This window comes from Vulpes vulpes, chromosome 11, assembly GCF_048418805.1.
Source record: "Vulpes vulpes isolate BD-2025 chromosome 11, VulVul3, whole genome shotgun sequence".
Taxonomy (NCBI): Eukaryota; Metazoa; Chordata; class Mammalia; order Carnivora; family Canidae; genus Vulpes; species Vulpes vulpes.
Genome location: NC_132790.1, coordinates 23,491,059 through 23,511,403, shown reverse-complemented (window position 1 = coordinate 23,511,403; position 20,345 = coordinate 23,491,059). Strand labels below are relative to the sequence as shown.

The following is a 20,345-nucleotide window of genomic DNA, read 5'->3' as shown; positions in this document are numbered from 1 at the left end:
TGAACATTTCCATCATTGCAGAAAGTTGTATTGGACAGAGCTACATTATAATTGTAGACATTGTCAAGTTCTTTGTGCTCAGTAGCCTGTAAGTTGAGAGTGCTCCAGTGTGGACTACCTTCAGACTTCTCTCCTGAGTCATTAAGCCTCAGATGTCTTAATGTCTGCAAAACCCAGGGATGGAAATCACCCCTTGATTACAGGGCTAGGGAATCTGGGTCCATACTGTCAATCATCTATTTCTTTAGTCAATAACATTTACTGGTGTTATGCTGGGTCAAGTCCTTTCCTGGAACCCAAAGATAAGGAAAGATGGATAAGAAACATTTCCTGAAAATCTTGCTAAACTGTTTTAAAAGGTAGTAATCACAATTGCACTTTTCTTTAATGTTTGAGGCTCTAGGGGAAGCAGTGATTAGTGTTCAATCCTATACATACCAATGAGGTTAAGTATCAGAGGAATGGGTATCTGTGAAGTTAATTACCAGTTAAGTTTCCAAAAGCTCTGGTTTCTTCTGCTTTTCTTCTTTCTTGCAAGAATATATTATGAAAAGAAATATCGATAATTAAAGGACAGCATCTGTAGTACCAGAGGAAAATTTAGACTGTAAAGTCATATATCTTGGATTGGAATACAAATCCATCACTTATCAGCTGTAACCTTGAGCAAATGTTTGAGTTATCTAATGCTATATATATAACAAACTTCCCCAAAACTCAGTGGCTTAAAACAGCAACATTTATTTTGTCATTTACCTGCGGTTGGGGCATGGAGGCAGGGATAGCTCATCTATTTCTACTTGGGATCAGATAAAGTAACTCAAAAGCTAGGGGCTGGAATCACCTGAAGTCTCCTGACTCCTGGACCAGGAAGGCAAACAGTTGGAGCTGCTTGGACATCTCTCTGTATTTCTATGTAGTCTTTCCGCATGATCTCTCTAAAATGGTGGCTTTTGGGTAGCCAGGCCTCATCTTTGTTGGCTCAGGGCTCTCAAGGCTTGTGTCCCTGAAGGGAGAGAACCAGGTGGATTTTGTATTGCTTTTCTAACCTAGCCTTTGAAGTCATTTGACATCTCTGCTGCCACATTCTGTTTGTTAGATGATGAGTCATTCATCTCAGCCTATATTCAGTGGGAGAGGAATTCACCTTTTGTGGGAGGATTGTCATAGAATTGTGGACATATTTGAAAACTATCGTAGCAAGTAATTTAATCTCTCTAAATTTAATGTGATTTGGGGCAAGTTACATTATCTTAGAGTATTACTGTTCTTGTTTGTAAAATAAGTGTGATAATTCATTGGTTGTAAAGGATAAGATGAAAAAGTACTGTAGAAGTTCTTAGAATATTGCTTAGTATATAAACAAGTGATCAAAAATTGTTAATGCTTTTTCCCTATCCTCCTTTCTTCTTCTAGCTTATTGAATTCCAGTTAACTATCATTTAGTATTTTCCATAATTATAAAAATATGAGGAAGGAATTTCTTTTCCTTTTTTTTTTTTTCAAGTGAAACATATAACAAGGAAGAGGCAGCGTGGTTGTCAACTAGGCCCTGTGCACATCGAAGGACAGATGAGTAATGTGATAGGCTTGTACATGGGGTGGATGGAATGTGCTGTGGAAAGCTGGATGGCCTGCATGGAGATCCTGGTGGGTTGACTCCTAGTGTCTCTTGTGACTTGTGTGCTTTTTCCCTTGCAGTTCCTGAGGGAAGACCTCAATTACCATGACCCAACAGTGAAACACAGCACCTTCCATGGTGAGGATAAGCTCATCAGTGTGGAGGACCTGTGGAAGGCCTGGAAGTCTTCAGAAGGTAATAGGCAGCTTGGTTGTCAAACCTAGTTGCTGGAAGGTTGAGAGAAGACAAAAGAAGATGGGCATAACTTGGCCTTAAAAGTACACAAGTATAACATGCTTTGTAAAGAGCAAATTATTAAAATAGTTTTACATATAGTCACTGAATAAGACTGAATTTAGTCACCATGCTGGGAAGAGGGGAAGATGCTCCAAATAGAGCTGGAGCTGCTCTTCATTAGAATTCTAATTGAATTCCATCCTGTCCCTACCCGTTGTCTCACCACCTACCCCACTTTCTGCTGCTTCTCCAGAGATAAGGAGCTCACTGGCCTCCTTCCTTCCATAACTCCCTACTTGGATTATTCAAAGATTGGCTGTACATAAGATAGATTCTCCCTTGAATCTTATCTTTTCTGGTTAAATAGCCAGATTCTTTGAAGAAACTTGATTTCTCAGCCTCCTCCTCATCTTGGCTTCCTGCCTGTGAACACTTTTGTTAATGTCTTAGATCACAGCTTCTAGAGTTGGACGCAGGCTCCCAGGTGTGGTTTGACCAGCTTATTGTTGAGCAGGGCCTTCAACTTCTTAATTCTGGACCCTGTGTACATCTGTTAATGCAGCCTGATTAGATACTGGAGCCTTCAGCAGTCATGTCATTCTGCAGAGTCATGTTGAACTTAATAAATAAAACTTTATTATTTCTCATGTATAAAACGGTTAAACCATGACTAACAACTTTTTTTTTTTTTTCTGGAACATTTGTTTCAGAACTCTGAGTAAAAGAGCATGTCTAATTGTGGGAAGCTTGACAGGGAAGGGAAAAACAGGGCTTTAGCCTCTCTACATTTCTATCTGTGGCTAGAGTATCTTGATACTAACAAGGTTGGGCACAATCTCTTTGTAGGGTCTCATAGGGTAGGTCTTGATGCTAAGAAGGGTTAAATGTAAGTGACCGCCAGGGCCCCTGCTTTTGTAGATGAGGAGCCTTATTCCTAGATTTGTAAAGTTACTTGTTATCATGCATTTAGTAAATAGGAGAGCCAGGATTTAGATGGACCTTCTGCTTGCTTGATCAGTACCTTTTCATGCCTTCTTGGTCAAAAGCACTGGTCTGATGGTAGAGAAAACCAGTTCTGGTAGGAAATGAGGCAGTTTTCATTTTTGTTTTAATCATACCTGGGATTATAAAATGTTAGATCTGGAAAGGATCATCTATAATGTAGGTGTAGAACATGAAATTTGAAGCAAGAAGACCTGGATTCTAATCCTATTTCTAGCATGGACAGGCTGATACTTCTTCTTGTTCACTCTGTGTTTTTATCAATTTAGAGGAAGTACAAGTTAGCTATACAGACAGCTTTCTGGAAATTTTTAGGAGCTAAGTTCCTTGTGGGGGCTTTGTTTAATAGCTCCTGAGCGGTTCAGGCTGTCTACTGATGTGAGATCAAGCAGTGAAATGATCTTTGGAATTATATACTGGCACTGCCAGGAAATATCTCTAATTAGTACTATTTAATTTTAGTTTTCTTTTTTTTCTGTAACAACATGAGGACATGGCGCCTGGGTTTTAAGAGTGGGTTTCAAAAGTGGGAATTTGGAATGAAAGATGACAGGGGGAGCATTCCTGGCCTTCTCTGAAAGCTCACACAGAAGTAGCTGGGAAGGGAAAGTGACCAAGAGAGGGCAGAAACAGAGGGACAGAATCATAATACTAAAAAGCAGCCAAGACAATTTTCTGGTAAGAACTTTATTCCTGGACTCAGCAACTATTTGGAACACATCCAGGTATGTTCTAAATGACAGGAAGATGGAAGACAATGGAGTGAGTTTTGAGGTGTTGGTTCCCATTACTGATGAGCAGAGAAACATTCCAGTGCACTCCAGTGACGTAGCATATAGCTGAGCTGAGAGGTGGTGACATGTATGTACCATTTTAGAATTTGCTCACCATATGTCATGCCTGGTAGTTTGACAAGGTAAAAATGAGAATCTTCATATGTACTATTCCTCCCAACAATTTGCTTCATTATTTAGAACAAGGTCCCTAATCTCTGAGTGATGATTTCCAGAGCTACAAAAGGCATGTAGTATTCTGGCGCTGGCACAAACTGGCTGGCCCGTTTAGCTAGATGAGATAGATAGCAGCAGTGTTCATTTGTGTGCAGAACATCAGCTGGCTAATGTCAGTACCATTTACATGATTAGTGTTGTTAACATTTTCTGCCTGATGTTGGGAGCCAGTGTTTTTTCAGCGTTATTTAGATTTTAACAGAAAAGCCTGATAATTGCTACATTAGCCAGTTCTAGACTTCAGTAATAAAAACAACAAGAACTAAAAAACGACTCTTAATATTTATATAGTATTTGATAAATGCTAGCCACTGTTCTGAGTGATTTATATATATTAACTCATTTGTTTCCCATGAAAGTCCTTTGAAGTATAAATACTATGATTGTCTCCATTTACAGATGAGAAATATGGGGCAGAGAGAGTGTTTAATGACATAATGCAATGCCATTCTGTCACTGACTTTCTAGTGCAGACTTCACATGTTAAGGACATAGTCCCCAAGAAGAGTGCTCTCACTTCTTTTTTTTTTTTTTTTTTTTTTTTTGAAGATTTTATTTATTTATTCATGAGAGACACAGAGAGGCAGAGACATAGGCAGAGAGAGAAGCAGGCTCCATGCAGGGAGCCTGATGCGGGACTCAATCCTGGGACTCCAGGATTATGCCCTAGGTCGAAGGCAGGTGCTCAACCCCTTAGCTGCCCAGGCATCCTAGCGCTCTCAGTTCTGACACCAATCAGCCATAAACTCTGTGTGTTCCCAGCTACTTGTGCTCTGCCCTACTGGCTATGAATCATGGGTTTCCACTATCCCCTCAGGTTGGATAATTTGCTAAATGACTCACAGAACTCAGGAAAGTGTTGTATTTATGATTATGATTTTATTATAATGGATTAAAGGGGCCAAAACAAGAGACCAATAGGGTGAGGTCTGGAAGGGTTCTGAATTTGGAGCTTCTGTCTCTTCCCCTCATGGAATTAGGACATACCACCCTCCCAGCACATTAATCACAGTTGTGTTTGCTGTCTGGAAAGCTCACTTGAGCCTTTGTGTCCAAAGTTTTTACTGAGGTCCTATTACATACACATGATTGATCTAATCACTGGCTACACGGAGGCACTCAAATCTGCAGCCTGCTTTTCCTTTCTGAAGGTTGGGCTAGGCTAATATTTCCAGGCCCAAAGCCTAATCCACGAGTCACCTGGTTGGTCTTCCTGGTGACTAGCTCCCAATTGGGAGTCATCTCATTAGCTCAAACTCAAGTGTGGGCCCCACCATGAATAACAAAGACATTCCTGACACCAGAGAAATTGACCTGAAGACAAAGACTGCCAAATTCTTTGTTATACAAAATTAAGTAGGAAAGAGCTGAACAAACAGGGGTGAGGAAGGATCAAGAACTAGGGGAACTCCAGGGATCCCAACAGCCTGGACTAGGAAGGGGACTGACCTTTACTAATTGGCAACTCTTAGATGCCTCTTGCTTCATTCATTTCTCATCTAAGTATCTTTGCTCAACACTCAGATATGACAGAGGGACAATCAGATTGACATAGTTTGGATCACAGACTTACTATGTAGGATAGTGGTAGTGAGAGAGAATATGTATGGGGCTGGGGGATGGGGGATGGGTTGGGGCGGGGATATCAGTTCTTTAAAGGAAGGGATGCCAGATAGATTTTGTAGAATCTTTGAGAGACAGAATTGTTGTTTGCATAGTTGAGACAGTGGAAACAGTAACAGTGACCTTAGAGGGGTGGGGGTGGGGGTGGGGGGCACTTTAGAGGATTCTCTAAAGCATGACTTCCATTCCTCTGAACAAAGTACATCATTACTATTTTTTCTCCCCTTTCCTGGACATGAAATTTCAAAGGATGCTATCTGCCAAACAAAGCAATAATTTCTTTCCCCCATTTGTATGGATCAAAGACATCTTAAACTATGAATTTTGATTCTAACTAAATGGTATGATTCTAGCTAAAAGCAAAAGAACCCAATATTCTAGTGTGACTTTGCACTTTTCCTTGAGAAAATGTTTATTTTCTACTGGAAATAATTTGGAAATAATTCCAAATATTAATTTGGAAATAAACTCACAGATCTCCAATTCTGTCTGTGTTGTACTTTTGTAGGATGGGATTTTTCACAGGAGGCAGTAGAGCAGTGCTGGGAAGCCAGGAGGGTTTTAGAAAGAAACCCAACAGAACTGGCCTTTCTCCATCCACAGAACACACAGGGGCAGGTGGCCTTGGACTTCTGTCTAAACCATTTCAGAAGTCAGTTCAGTATAAAAGAGTTGGCATCTCCTTTTTGCTTTTACATAAACCCAGTGAGAGAGATGTTTATTCTGTTGTTTGAGCTACATAAAAATTACTTTGCTAAGTGAATCTTTAAGTCATTAATTTAAATACCTCAGCCATTGCTGCTACATATTGGGGGAGAGGGAGGCAATTGAGTTTTTCTTTCTCTTGGATGCTGTTAGATACTTTTCCCCCCAATAACAACAACAACAAAACCCCAACTAGCATCAATGCAGTCATTTTCTGTTTATATTAAATAGCTACTTGAGTGTAATAGGTCTTGTATCCCCACTTAATAAAGGAAGACAGCATCTCTCACCTATTTCTGTTACCAAATCCTAAAGATTCTACCTTTCTCATATATTTTTTGTGCATCTCCTATGATACTGCCTTAGCTCAACTTCATCTTTTTGAAAGACTTAATTGAGTTGTAATCGATAATACACTCAGGTATAAATATTTGAAGTGTATAATTTTTTTGAGTTTTGACACATCTCTATATACAAATAGAGATCCTTTGTGAGATATATGCTTTGCAAAGATTTTGCCCAGTCTGTGGCTTATCATTCTTTTAACAGTATCTTTTGAAGAACAGTAAGTTTTAATTTTTTTGAAGTCCAGTTTTTCAATTTGTGCTATTGTGGATCATCCTTTAGTGTCATATGTAAGAAATATTTGCTTAACCCAAGGTCACACAAGGATTTTCTCTCATGTTCCCCTCTAGAAGTTTTATAGTTGTAAGCTTTACATTTAGGCCTCTGTTCTGTTTTGTTTTAATTTGTATATGTTAATGTTAAATATGGATCTGAGTTCTTTTTTTGTGCTCATGGATGTCTCAATTGTTCTAGAACCATTTGTTGAAAAATTCTGTTTTTCCTCCACTGCATTGCCGTGTACCTTTTGTTAAAAATCAGTTGTCCATATAAGTAGAGATTTATTTCTGGATTTTGTATTCTGATCCCCTGATCTATTTGTCCTTATGTCAATACATGCTATTTTGATTCCTGTAGTCTTATAATAACTCTTTTAGTCAGATAATGTTAGCCTTCCAACTTTGTTTTCCTTTTTCCAACTTGTTTTGTCTGTTTGTTCTTGAATTGACTTGTCAATTTCTACAAAAAAGCCTGCTTGGATTTTGACTGGCATTGCATTGAGTATGTAGCTCAGATTGAGCGAACTGACATCTTAATAATACTGAGCTTTCTGATTCATGAATAAGGTACATCTCTCCATTTATTTAGGAGACGTACCTTTTCTCAGTAGTATTTTGTAGTTTTCAGTGTACAGGTCTTTCGTATCTTTTGCCAGATTTATCTCTATTTTATAGATTTTGATGCTATTGTAAACAGTATTTTTAATGAATGAATGAATGAATGAATTAAAAATATTCTATTTATTTATTCATGAGAGACACACAGAGAGAGGCAGAGACGTAGGCAGAGGGTTTTGCCTGAGGGGAGCCTGATGCAGGACTTGATCCTGGGCCTGGTATGAAGGCAGACGCTCAACCACTGAGTGACCCAGGTGTCCTGTAAATAGTATTTTTTAAATTGTGATAAAATATGTAAAAATTTAACCACATAAATAGTATTTTTAAAAATTTAATTCCTATTGCTTATATGTAGAAATATAATTGATTTTTGTATATTGATCTTCTCTTCTGCAGCCTTGTTAACTCACTTATTAGTGAGATGCCATTAGAGTTTCAACCGAGATAATCAAGTCTTCTCATAAAGAAAGTTTTATTATTTTCTTTTCCAATCTAGATGCCTTTAAAAAATTCTTCTTCTTGTGGGGATGCCTGACTGGTTCAGTTGGTAGAGTATGCAACTCTTGATTTCAGGGTTGTGGGTTTGGGCCCATGTTTGGTGTAGATATTACTTAAATAAGTAAAGTCTTTTTTAAAAAAAATTCTTCTTCTCGTCTTATTGCCCTGGTTAGTATCTCCAGTACAGTCTTGAAGGGAAGTGGTAGGAGTACACATCTGTGTCTTATTTCTGATCTCAGGAGGAAAATATTCAGTCTTTCACCATTAAATATAATAACATTAGCTATGGGTTTTTGTTTTTGTTTTTGTAAAAGCTTTTTGTCAAATTGAGGAAGTGACTTTTTATTACAGATTTGCTGAGAGCTTTTATTAGGAATGGGTATTGGATTTTATCAAATGAGTTTTCTGTGTCTATTGAGATGATTGCCTGGTTTTTCTATTTTTGTTTGCTAAGGTGGTGAATTACATCGATTATTTTTAAAAAAGGTTTGTTTGTTTGTTTATTTATTTGTTTATTTGAGAGAGAGAGAGAGAGAGAGAGAGAGCAAGCATGTGAACAGGAGAAGGAGCAGAGAGAGTGAGGGAGAGAGAAAATCCCAAGCAGACTGCACATTGAGCATGGAGCCCAACATGGGGCTTATTTTCAAGAGATCATCAGATCATGACCTGAGTCAAAATCATGAGTGGAATGCTTAATCGATGGAACTACCTAGACACCCCACATTGATTAATTTTTAAATGTTAATCCAACCCTGCATTCTAGGGGTAAACTCCCTTGGTCATTATCCTTTTACTATATAGTCGGATTCTATTTGCTAAAATTTTGTTTCAAATTTTTACATCTTTGTTAATGAGGATTATTGGTTTATAGTTTTATGCAATACCTTTGTTTTAGGTTTTGGGATTATGCTGGCCTCATTGAATTAATTGGGACATATTCTTCAATTTTTCAGAAGACTTCATATACAATTGGCATTATTTTTCTTTACCTACTTGGTAGAGTTCATCAGTAAAGCCTTATGATCCTGGATTTTTTTTTTTTAAAGATTTTATTTATTTGAGAGAGAGAGAGGACAAGGGACAGATCAGGAGCTGGGGCAAGGGACAGAGGGAGAGGGAGAAGTAAGCTCCCCACTGAGCAGGGAGCCCAATGCGGGGCTCTATCCCAGGACCCTAAGATCATGACCTGAGCTGAACATAGATGCTTCACCAACTGAGCCACAAAAGTGCCCCTGTGGGCAGGTTTTTAATAACAGTGTCAATTTCTTTCGTAAGTATAGGACTATTAGGTTACTTCTTCTTGACTGAGCTTTTGTAGTTTGGGTCTTCAGTTTGTCTATATCATTAAAGTGTCAAATTTACTGGTATATATGTGTTCATAACCTTTTCTTATTATTCTTTTAATATGTTGATATGCTCAAAGAACCAGTGTTTGGTTTCAAGGATTTTCTCTATTGTTGGCTATTTCATTGATTTTTACATGATCTTCATTATTTTCTTTCTTTTGCTTACTTTGGGTTTAATTTGTTCTTTTCTAGTTTGTTAAGGTAGAAGCTAAGGTCATTGATTTGAGGCCCTTCTTTTTTTCTAATATAGGCATTTAGTGGTATAAATTTCCAATAAGTACTGCTTTAGTGGTATTTTGCAAATTCTGGTATGTTGTAGTTGTTTACTTTTTTAAAAATTGGTTTATTGGTAGACAACAAAAAAATACCTAAAATAAAAACACAATTGGCGGTAATACTTATTATCACTTTTTCTTTTTTTTGGTCTGATATAGTCTCTAGTAACTTTGTATCCCTTAATAATGTATTCCAATTTGAGGAATTATTTTGGCTCTGGAAATGCATGCCTCTGAAATCTGTCTTAGATCTATCTGTAATGGTTATTTACTATGTTAGATGATATGTTTTGTTTTTATTTTAATTAAGCTCAAAATACTTTCTCTTTCCTTTTTGATGTCTTTGATTCCTGAATTTTTTATAAGTAAGGTATTTAGTTTTCAAATGTTGGGGGATTTTCCAGAGATTTTTCTGTTACGATTTCCAGTTAAATTCTATTGTGGTTTGAGAACATACTTTGCTTGAATATTTAAAACAATTTTTTTTTCAATTCCAGTTAGTTAACATACAGTGCAATATTGGTTTCAGGAATAGGAATCCTTTAAAAAATTTTAAAGCCTTTTTTTTATGTCCCTGAACGTCATATATCTTGGTGTAAATGTTCCATGTGCTCTTGATTGTTGTTGGGTAGAATGTTCTATATATGTCAATCAGGCCATACTGGTTGATGGTATTGTTCAAGTCCACTGTATCTTTGCTGATTTTCTGCCTATTACTCTATCAATATTGGGGGGAATATTTAATATTTAAAGTTCCAACTATGATTATGGATTATGATTATTATGATTATTATGATTGCCTATTTCTCCTTGGCTATTAATTCTATGAGTTTTTACTTCATGTATTTTGAAGGTTTCTTACTAGGTGTATAAAGATTTAGGTTTTTTTTTTTTTTTAAGTTTATTTATTTAAGTAATCTCTACACTGAATGTGGAACTCGACCTCATGACCCCAAGATCAAGAGCTGCGTTCTTTACCAACTGAGCCAGCCAAGTGCCTCAAGATTTAGGATTATTATGTCTTCTTGATTAATTGATCTCATTATTGTGAAATGACTTTATCTCTGGTGATATTTTTACTCTGAAATCTACTTTGATATTAATGCAGCTTTCATTTGAGTATTATTAGTTTTGTATATCTTTTCCATCTATTTACTTTTAATATACATGTGTGTGTATATGTGTGTGTGTTTGGAGAGGTAAGGGGGCAGATGGAGAGATAATCTTCAGTAGGCTCCACACCCAGTGAGGAACCTGACTTGGGGCTCAATTTTATGACACTGAGATCATGACCTGAGTTGAAATCAAGAGTTGAACGCTTAATGAGCCGTCCAGGCACCTCATTGTGTTTTTATATTTAAATGCATTTCTTTCTCTCTTTTTAAAAAGATTTTATTTACTTAAAAGAGAGAGAGAAAGAGAGCACAAGCAGAGAGAGCAGTAGCAAAGATAGAGGGAGAAGCAGGCTTCTTGCTGAGCAAGGAGCCTGATGCAGGGCTCAATCCCAGGACCATTGGATCCTGACCTGAGCCAATAGCAGATGTTTAACTAACTGAGCTACCCAGGTGCCCCTTAAATGCATTTCTTATAGATAGTTTATAATTGGATCTTAAATATATTTTTTGCAGTGCTAGAATCTCTTTTAGTTGGGGTATTTAGACCATTTACATTTAATGTGGTTATTAAGGTGATTAGATTTGAGGCTACTATCTTGCTATTTGTTTTCTGTTTTTTTTTTCCTGCAATTTTTTAAAATTCTCTTTTTCTCTTTTTCTTTCTTCTTTTGGGTTAATGAGTAGTTTTTAGGAGTCTGTTTTACCTTTTTTGTTGGTTTAACTCTTTTATTATTTTAACGATTGCTTTAGGAGATAAAATATGCATCTCTAACTTCTCACAGTCTACTTTCTAGGGATATTATTATTTTTTATTGAAATATAATTGACATACAATATTGCATTGTTTCAGGTGTACAATATAATGATTCAACAACTCTGTATGTTATGCTGTGCTCACTACAGCTGTAGCTACTGTCACTGTACAATGCTGTTGGAATACCATTGATTATATTCCCCTTGCTATATCTTTCATTGCTGTGACCTATTCATTTTGTTTGCATACTTGTACATCCCAGTCCCCTTCACCCATTTTGCCCTTTCCCCTAGCCCCCCTCCTATGGCAACCATAGATTTATTCTGTGTGTTTATGCTTTGTATGTTTGTTCATTTGTATTGTTTTTTTAAAATTCCACATATGAGTTAAATGATATGGTATTTATTTTTCTCTGTCTGACTTATTTTACTTTGCATAATACCCTCCAGGTCAGTCTGTGTTGTTGCATATGGTAACTCTCATTTTTCTTTGTGGCTGAATAGTATTCCATTGTATATATACCACATTTTCTTTTTCTATTCATCTATCAATAGGCACTTAGGTTGCTTTCATATCTTGGCTATTATAAATAATGTTGCAGGAAAACAGGGGTGCATATATTTTTTCAAATTAGTGTTTTCATTTTCTTTGGGTAAGTACCTAGAAGTAGAATTACTGAATCATATGGTAATTTTATTTTTAACTTTTTGAGAAATCTCCATATTGCATTCCATAGTGCCTGCATCAATTTACATTCCCACTGATAATGCATACGGGCTCTCAAGAAATATAATTATACTTTATCACATACAGTTAAGAACCTCACAATAGTGTACTTTCATTTCTTCCCTTTCAACGTTAGTTCCACTCTCTGCCCTGTGGCCTGGAAATTCTTTCAAGGCCAGAAGCTAGGGCAATTGTATCACCTGCCTCATTTGTTTACTCTCTCTCAAAGATCACTATCCATTGTGAGTTATGTCCAGTGTCTTGAATACCGTTGTTTCATATATTTGTCTTTTTTCCCCCCTGTTTTTTTGTTTGTTTCAGGAGGGAGGGTAAATTCCATTCTAGTTACTTCATCTTAGCCTGAAGCAGAAACCTCAGCTTAATCATCTTTTGCTTGGATGCTTTCATACCCTTCTTCTTGGCTCAGTCTAACTCTACTACAGTTTGTCCTTCAGTTGGTTCCTGAGAGATCTTTCAAAAGTAAATATCTGACCAGGTCTCCGCCTACATTTTTCAGTGGCTTCTCATTGAAAAAAAAATTTTTTTTTTAAAATAATGAAACAAACATGCTAGGACACCAGATTCCTAGATGGAAGAAATATCCTTAATTGGAACTTGGACAAATAAAGGTATTGCTAAAGATGGTATAAGTAAATTCCTGTGTAATCATATATGATAATCATTTGTTACTTTGAGGAGATAAATACTGGCTTTTCTATTGGTTAGGTAATACTTGAGTTCCTGTAGAATTAACAGTAAGCTTAGGTTACAACTGCTGTCTCATTTGGAACTCAGCAAAATAAGGTACTTGAAAGCTCAGTAGTTGTTGATGAAACAAATTATTATAGAAAATGACATTGAGTTTTTAAATGTTTACTTATGAGATGTTAGATGCATTAAAATTAAATGTCCACTTGTAACCTCAACTGAATTATCTCAGTTGGGAAATAAAAGTTCAAAATCTAGTGATCTTTTATATCCTGAGAGTTTCTTCATATTTTAATGCTGTGTTTCTCCATCAGCCTTATTCACCTTTGTAGTATTGGTCCCAAAATGTACTCTTTCTTTCCTACAATTTTTGCAAACATGCCTACATTAAAAAAAATAACTGAGTACCTTCTATATACCAGGCATTGTACTAGGTTAGTTTAGCATATCAGGCCCATGCTTATTTCTGTGATCTACTTATTTTTCTTATTTTTAATTTAAATTTAATTTAGTTAAAATATAGTGAAATATCAGAGGTAGAATTTAGTCATTAATCAGTTGCTTATAACACCTAGTGCTCATTACTTCAAGTGCCCTCCTTAATGTCCATCACTCAGTTACCCATCCCCCAAGGCCCCTCCCCTCCAGCAACCCTCAGTTTGTTTCCTATAGTTAAAGAGTCTTTTATGGTTTGCCTCCCTCTCTGTTTTCATCTTATTTTATTTTTCCTTCTCTTCCCCTATGTTCTTTTGTTTTGTTTTGTAAGTTCCATGAGTGAAATCATATGGTATTTGTTTTTCTTTGATTGACTTATTTCGCTTAGCATAATACTCTCTAGTTGTTGCAAATGGCAAGATTGCCTTATTTTTGATGCCTGAGTAATATTCCATTGATATAGATCCCACATCTTCTTTATCCATTCATCTGTCAATGAACACCTGGGATCTTTCCATAGTTTGGCTATTGTGGACATTGCCGCTGTAACATTGGGGTGCATGAGCCCCTTATTTTCTATCACTCTTCATCACATTTCTTCTATAGCTGCATTGATTTATCTGCAGTTACTAGGATATGTTGTTTTTTTTCATCCCTTGATGCTTCCATATATACTGTTCCTCTGTCCTTCCCCCTTGTTGATCTGATTAAGTCCTACTTGACAATTAAAACTCAGCTTAAGTATACCCTTCTTTAGGAAATCTTCCCTGGAAACCATAGGCTAGGTTAAGTGCCTACTGTGTTCCCACAGCTCCTTACCAGTATCTCATCATAGCATCTAGCACACTGATTGCAACCATTTGTTCCCTTGCCTGTTTTCACACCAGACTACTTGAGGGCATTATCTTATGTGATTTTATATCTTAACACTTAGCCCAGGGTTGGCCCAGTGTAGGGATGTGGAAGACAGAAGTTTATCCTTGGCTCTACCATTATGTGATCTTAAACAAGTGGTTTGGTTCATTCAACATTCCAAAACCTAGGTTCTCTTACTACTCTGCAGCCATATAGACTTTTGTGCAGGGTGCCCTAGTGGGCCTATCACATGCGGCCTTGGCCCAAGGGCCAGATTCTTTTTACAGTGATGATTCAGGGCTTGAGGTTGACACCACATTGGAAAATGAAGACCCCTGCCTTCCTCTACATGCAGATGGCCAGCTGCTAGTGAAAGCCAGAAGAGAGACAAACCATAGGCCTAGGCCACAAATTACTTTCAGGAGAGGGCCATTTTGGTAAGATGCTGTAGGTGTCTTGGAGTGCTGTCTATCCAGAGTAGCCAGGTAAGAAGCTAGGCTTTGTGATGCCTTTGTTGTCTCACTCCTGCATTCAGTTATTCCTTTCTTGGGCCCCTGGTGGCACCCCATATGCCCCTGTGATGAAGCACTTGTCACAATGTCTTATACTCATGTGTTTTCTTATAATTCTCCTTCTCCAGAAGAGAGCTCTTGTGATGGAAGTTATGCATATTGGTGTCTGTATGTAGTAACTTGCCCAGAATCTATCAGAGTAGGAAGTCAAGGAATGCTTGGTGAATGACTGAATAAATGAACAGTTATGGTAATAATGGCTAATATTTCCTTGGCATTTATGTATGCTAGGAGCTTCCTATATTTTCACTTTGCTCTTGTGATGTGAGAACTCTGATTCTCACCATCTTATAGGTGACAGAAATGAGGCCCAGAAAGATTAAGTAATGTGTCTTTGGTCCTACATGTAGTTAGTGGCACATCCTGAATTCAACCAAAAGCCCACATTCTTAACCACTGTGCTGAATGGCTGATCAAAGGGCTAGGCAAAGGCTGACTGAGCAATCAACTGACTAAGCTGTGTGAAGGAGAGGCAAAGAAAGGACTGGCAACATGGCTGCCAGATGTAGTTCTTTTGGGGATGTGGGTTTGAAACCACAAAACTAAATGAGGGCTTCAGCTGGAGGCACCACCAGTCCATTAGGGAAAAGAGATCCTGATTCAGGGGCCCATAGCTTACTGCTTATTCTTTCTTTGGCAAGAGAACGTGTTGGCCAAGGCCAAGGATCTGTTCTGGCATATTCCTGGAGGTATTGTTATAGCTCAAGTGCTAGGGAGTTAATACCTACTGTTGCTTCTGGAATGCCTTTTCCCTAAGTATTCACATGGTTCACACCTTCATTTCACTTTCTTTCTTTTCAGATGTCACCTTATCAGAGAGACCTTCCCCAATCTGATCTGAGGAAGCGCTACTCTTTATCCTCCTACCTGCTTTATTTTTCTTTGTTGTACTTAGCACCATCCAACATAGGATTATTTGTTTAGAGTGTTTCAGTTTGTCTCTCTCCACCAGAACATAAGCATCAGGTATTTGTGGCTCTGTGTTGTGTACTATTGTATCCCTAACTTCTAAAGCAGTCCTGCGCAAGTAGTAAGTGTTCGATGTTTGTTTTTGTTTTTCCAGCAAATAAACGATTTTAGAGTTTGAGACCGCCTGTTTTCAAGGACTTTTATCATTTGGTAATGATAAAGAAGAGTAATGCCTCACTCTTCTTGTCTCTATATATAACCCTTAGACTCCAGACAAACTGGAGTTAGTGTTCTCTGAATAGGCCACACATTTTATAGTTCTGTCTTTGCTTACATTTGTTTCCTCTGGTGGGCCTGCAGCTCTATCCATCCAGATTCTAACCAGTTTTCAACATCTACCATTTTTTGAATGAAAAAAAAAATATATATATATATATATTGAATGAATACGTTCATTCATTCTATATATGTAGAAGACATACATATATGTGTAGAAGAAATTACTACTGAATTTGTATTAAATTCTAGACATTTTAAAACATATGAACTCAGTTAATTCAACAATTTGAAGAGATAGGCATTGCTAGATTATAAGCTACATGGGTATTTGTCTCGATCACTACTCTGTTCCCAGTGCCTGGCACAGAGTAGTGCAAAACAAATGTTTTGAATGATTGGATGGATATTTTATATGAGGGGAAATTGAACTTCAGAAGAGTTAAGTGACTGACCCAGGTTGATCCATGGCCGATAGCATGGAAATCAGTGTCTTCTGGCTTTAAATCTAGTGTTTTTTTCTAATAAATTCTACCATTAAAATTGTAGAGGAGGGATCCCTGGGTGGCGCAGTGGTCTGGCGCCTGCCTTTGGCCCAGGGCGCGATCCTGGAGACCCGGGATCGAGTCCCACGTCGGGCACCTGGTGCATGGAGCCTGCTTCTCCCTCTGCCTGTGTCTCTGCCTCTCTCTCTCTCACTGTGTGCCTATCATAAATAAATAAAAAAAATAAAAAAAAAAAAGTTCCAGACTGAAAAAAAATTTTTTTAAATTGTAGAGGAACCTGGGTGGTCCAGTCAGTTAAACCCCTGCCTTCAGCTCATGTTGTGATGGGGTCCTGGGATTGGGCCCCACTTCAGATACCCTACTTGATGGGAGTCTGCTTCTCTCTCTGCCCTCCCCCTGCTCATACTCTCTCTCTCTCAAATAAATAAATAAAAATCTTTTAAAAAAATGGCCAGTATTTGGCAATCCAAATGACTTCAGTTTTTGGTGTTTTTTGTTTTTATTTTTTATTTTTTTTATTTTTTTATTTTTTTCAGAATAAAGAAGAGTTTACTCATTTTATATAAAAATCTTTCTCAAATGGAAAAGGCCCTGCCTACCTACCTATAAAACATAGTATGGAGGCTAAGATAGATTTTTCCTATCTGAATACCAATTTCTAGAGTTCTCTGCTGATATGCATAAGATAAGTGTTTTACTTCCATGAGAAGTCTGTGGGGAAAAGTGATGCTGTTGGTGGGAAAATGTAATGGAAATCCTGACAGGATGTGCTACCAGTGATCCAGGACCTACAGATTGCCTTCATTGGTCCATTCATTCATTTATATTGATTCTTTTGTCCAGCAAACTTTACAGAGTATTTCAAATGATCTAGCCCTCTGTTGGATATTGGGAAAAGTGGAAATAGAAAAGATGTGCTCCCTACCACCATATTGCTTAGAACATAATGGAGAAGAGAGATATGTGACTAAGTAATACCAATATAACATACATGTTAGAAAGGAAGTCTATATAAAGAAAGTACTAAGTAAGCAGAGAGCTAGTACTTACTTTATTTTGAAGATTTCAGAAGAGAGGATTTTGAAATGGGCTCCAAAGCGTTTCTGCAAGTGAACAGTTAGAGCTAGGTTTTAAGGATTCATTGGTGTTTAGCAGGCTACAAAGTGGGAAAAGAGCTTTTCTTGAAATAGCAAAGACCTAGAAATTTGAGAGCAATGTCCAAGGATGCATAAGAAAATAGTGCAAGATGATGATTCTATATAAGGTCTGCCGAGTTAAGAGCTACAGCAGAGGCAGCATCCAGGGCAGAGCTGTGAAGTTCAGGTCATCGATGTTGGTTGAGTTCAACTGTTTGCCCAGTGGTTTCCAACTGTACAAGACAATCAGCTGGGGTGCTACAAGGAAATACTATAGCTTGTACTTATATTACATTTATCTCATACTTTGATTTTTGTGTATGTTTTACAATATGCCTAATGTCAGTACATGAATCTAATTTATAAACAGATAGTCATATATTGGCAATTTATGCTCAAGATACAGTTAGAGTATGTCATGAAAAGGGTTGGAGGCTATGGAGTTAGCCACCTTATAGATGTCTCTTATGAAGGACTCTTTGGTACAGAAAACTCTGGGGATTGGCCTTTTCTGACTCTGTGTAGCATTGTCTGTCATTTTGCCGAAAGATCTAGTTTTTTATCTCTCCAGGGGCCTCATGGACAGTCCCAGGGTGATGAGAGGCTCGGGACCTTAGAATGTTTCTTGGGATGCCTGGGTGGCTCAGTGGTTGAGTGTCTGCTTTCGGCTCAAGGTGTGATCCTGGGGTTCTGGGATCAAATCCCACATTGGGCTCCCCACAGGGAGCCTGCTTCTCCCTCTGCCTATGTCTCTGCCTCCTTCTCTGTGTCTCTCATGAATAAATAAATAAAATCTTAAAGAAAAGAGGACTCTTTCTTGCTTGCATGTCCTCCTGGGATTTGGACATGTGAGTCGTTTGGAGACTGTATCTGTCCTAAGCCTTCCTTGCCAAATTCTGTGTCCTTCTACTGACAGCCACAGCCCTCTGTACTTGCTGTTACCTTCTTACTCACTTTGGCTTGGAGATTCTTCCCATTTTCTCTTTTGGAATGGGAAAGCAGAACAAGACTTGTTTTAGGTACTTGAACCTTAGGGGCAAGAGGCCTTGAGATCTCGCCTTGACTACTGAGTGGGACACAGGAGTTGCTCTCTGACAATGCAGCACATCCTGGCTTACTTCTCTCAGACTGCAGTGACTCTGGATGGCCACCTAATGCTGCCAAGCCTACGTTGATAGGGCATCTGCCTAGGTAACAGCATGATGTGCAGAGAGGATGCATGTGTGCGCTCTCTGTCTGTCTGTCTGTCTCTCTCTCTCTCACACACACACACACACACATAAAACAACAACTACCTTGAGATATATCCTGACATGCTGAAGCCATTGTCCTTTTCCCAAAAGCTTCCCAAGTAAGGGCTATGTTCAAAGTCCATCCTCATTGGGATGCAGCAGCCCCCTTACCTTCTTGTCTCATTTAATGTAGTGCATAGAGCTGTGGTTCTCAGCTGTGGGGTGGGGTGGGGGGTAGTCTTGTCCCCTAGGGAACATTTGGCAGTACCTGGAGACATTTTTGACTGTCATGAATGGCAGCATGCTGCATCTAGTGGGTAGATGCTGGGGATTTTGTATAACATACCCTCTGCTGCAGAGGACAGCCCCCACAATAATCATCCTGTCCAAAGTGTCAGTGGTGCCAGCTGAGAAAGCCTGGTCTAGAATGCGTGCTGCCTGTCCCTGCTGCAGTGGAGTGGCGGTGCAGCTAGAGGGTATCCTGCACACCAGGCAGTCTATGCTCAGGCTTCTATCAAGGCATCCCCCCAGTAGACAAAAGGCCCTTGTAGCACAGCTAGCCTCAGGCCTTTCTAGCAACAAAAAAGTGGCCTTCTTTCCACTCTGCATGCCAAGCAGAAAGGCCCCTTTGTACTAGAGGCAGCTGAGTGCCCTTGGCAGCAGTGGCGGGAGCGTGTTGTTGTCCGTACTTCACAGGCTAGTACTTGTCTGTCTGCATCCTATCTGTGTGTCACTCTACTACACCTTCATTACCTGACATTCCGGAGTGTGGTAAACGAGCCTACGAATGTGTACAAAGGCATATATGTTCCTTCTCCGGAATAAAAGGTTAACATGTCCTACTTTTCTTTCTTTCTTTTTTTCTTTTTTTTTTTAATTTTTATTTATTTATGATAGTCACACACAGAGAGAGAGAGAGAGATGCAGAGACATAGGCAGAGGGAGAAGCAGGCTCCATGCACCGGGAGCCCGATGTGGGATTCGATCCCGGGTCTCCAGGATCGCGCCCTGGGCCAAAGGCAGGCGCCAAACCGCTGCGCCACCCAGGGATCCCCATGTCCTACTTTTCTAACCCTGCTCTATCATGCCTCCTTCCCCAAACCCTAGGATTTGAACATAGCTCTTGGAAATTAATTTCTCTCTTCTTTTTTTTTAATTTTTTAAATTTATTTATGATAGTCACACACACACACAGAGAGAGAGAGAGAGAGAGAGAGAGAGGCAGAGACACAGGCAGAGGGAGAAACAGGCTCCATGCACCGGGAGCCTGACGTGGGACTCGATCCCGGGTCTCCAGGATCGCGCCCTGGGCCAAAGGCAGGCGCCAAACCGCTGCGCCACCCAGGGATCCCTAATTTCTCTCTTCTTTCAGTATTTTCTAGTCTGGGAATTAGAAATTTAACCAAGCAATGTCTAAGCCTCTGGGATCTTGTCTTCTGGGATGCAGTCTAAGTACACTAGATCTGCCTCACTTCCTCCCCAGACCCCATCCCCTTCACCCTCCTGTGTGTCTCTGCAGATAGTTTAAGGCACCTGCGAAGTCTCCCAGCTTCAGAACTTCCC

General features: G+C 38.8%; 1 protein-coding gene across 6 annotated transcripts in view; it reads left to right on the top strand.

Annotated features, from left to right (window-relative positions):
* Positions 1–20,345, top strand: part of STIM1 (stromal interaction molecule 1) — a 198,085-nt gene that overhangs the window by 138,101 nt on the left and 39,639 nt on the right. For all 6 annotated transcript variants that reach the window (XM_026010589.2, XM_026010588.2, XM_026010591.2 and 3 more), the window contains exon 3: positions 1,702–1,816. In XM_026010589.2, the coding sequence (XP_025866374.1) occupies positions 1,702–1,816 (115 nt within the window). The remainder of the gene's footprint in view (positions 1–1,701; positions 1,817–20,345) is intronic.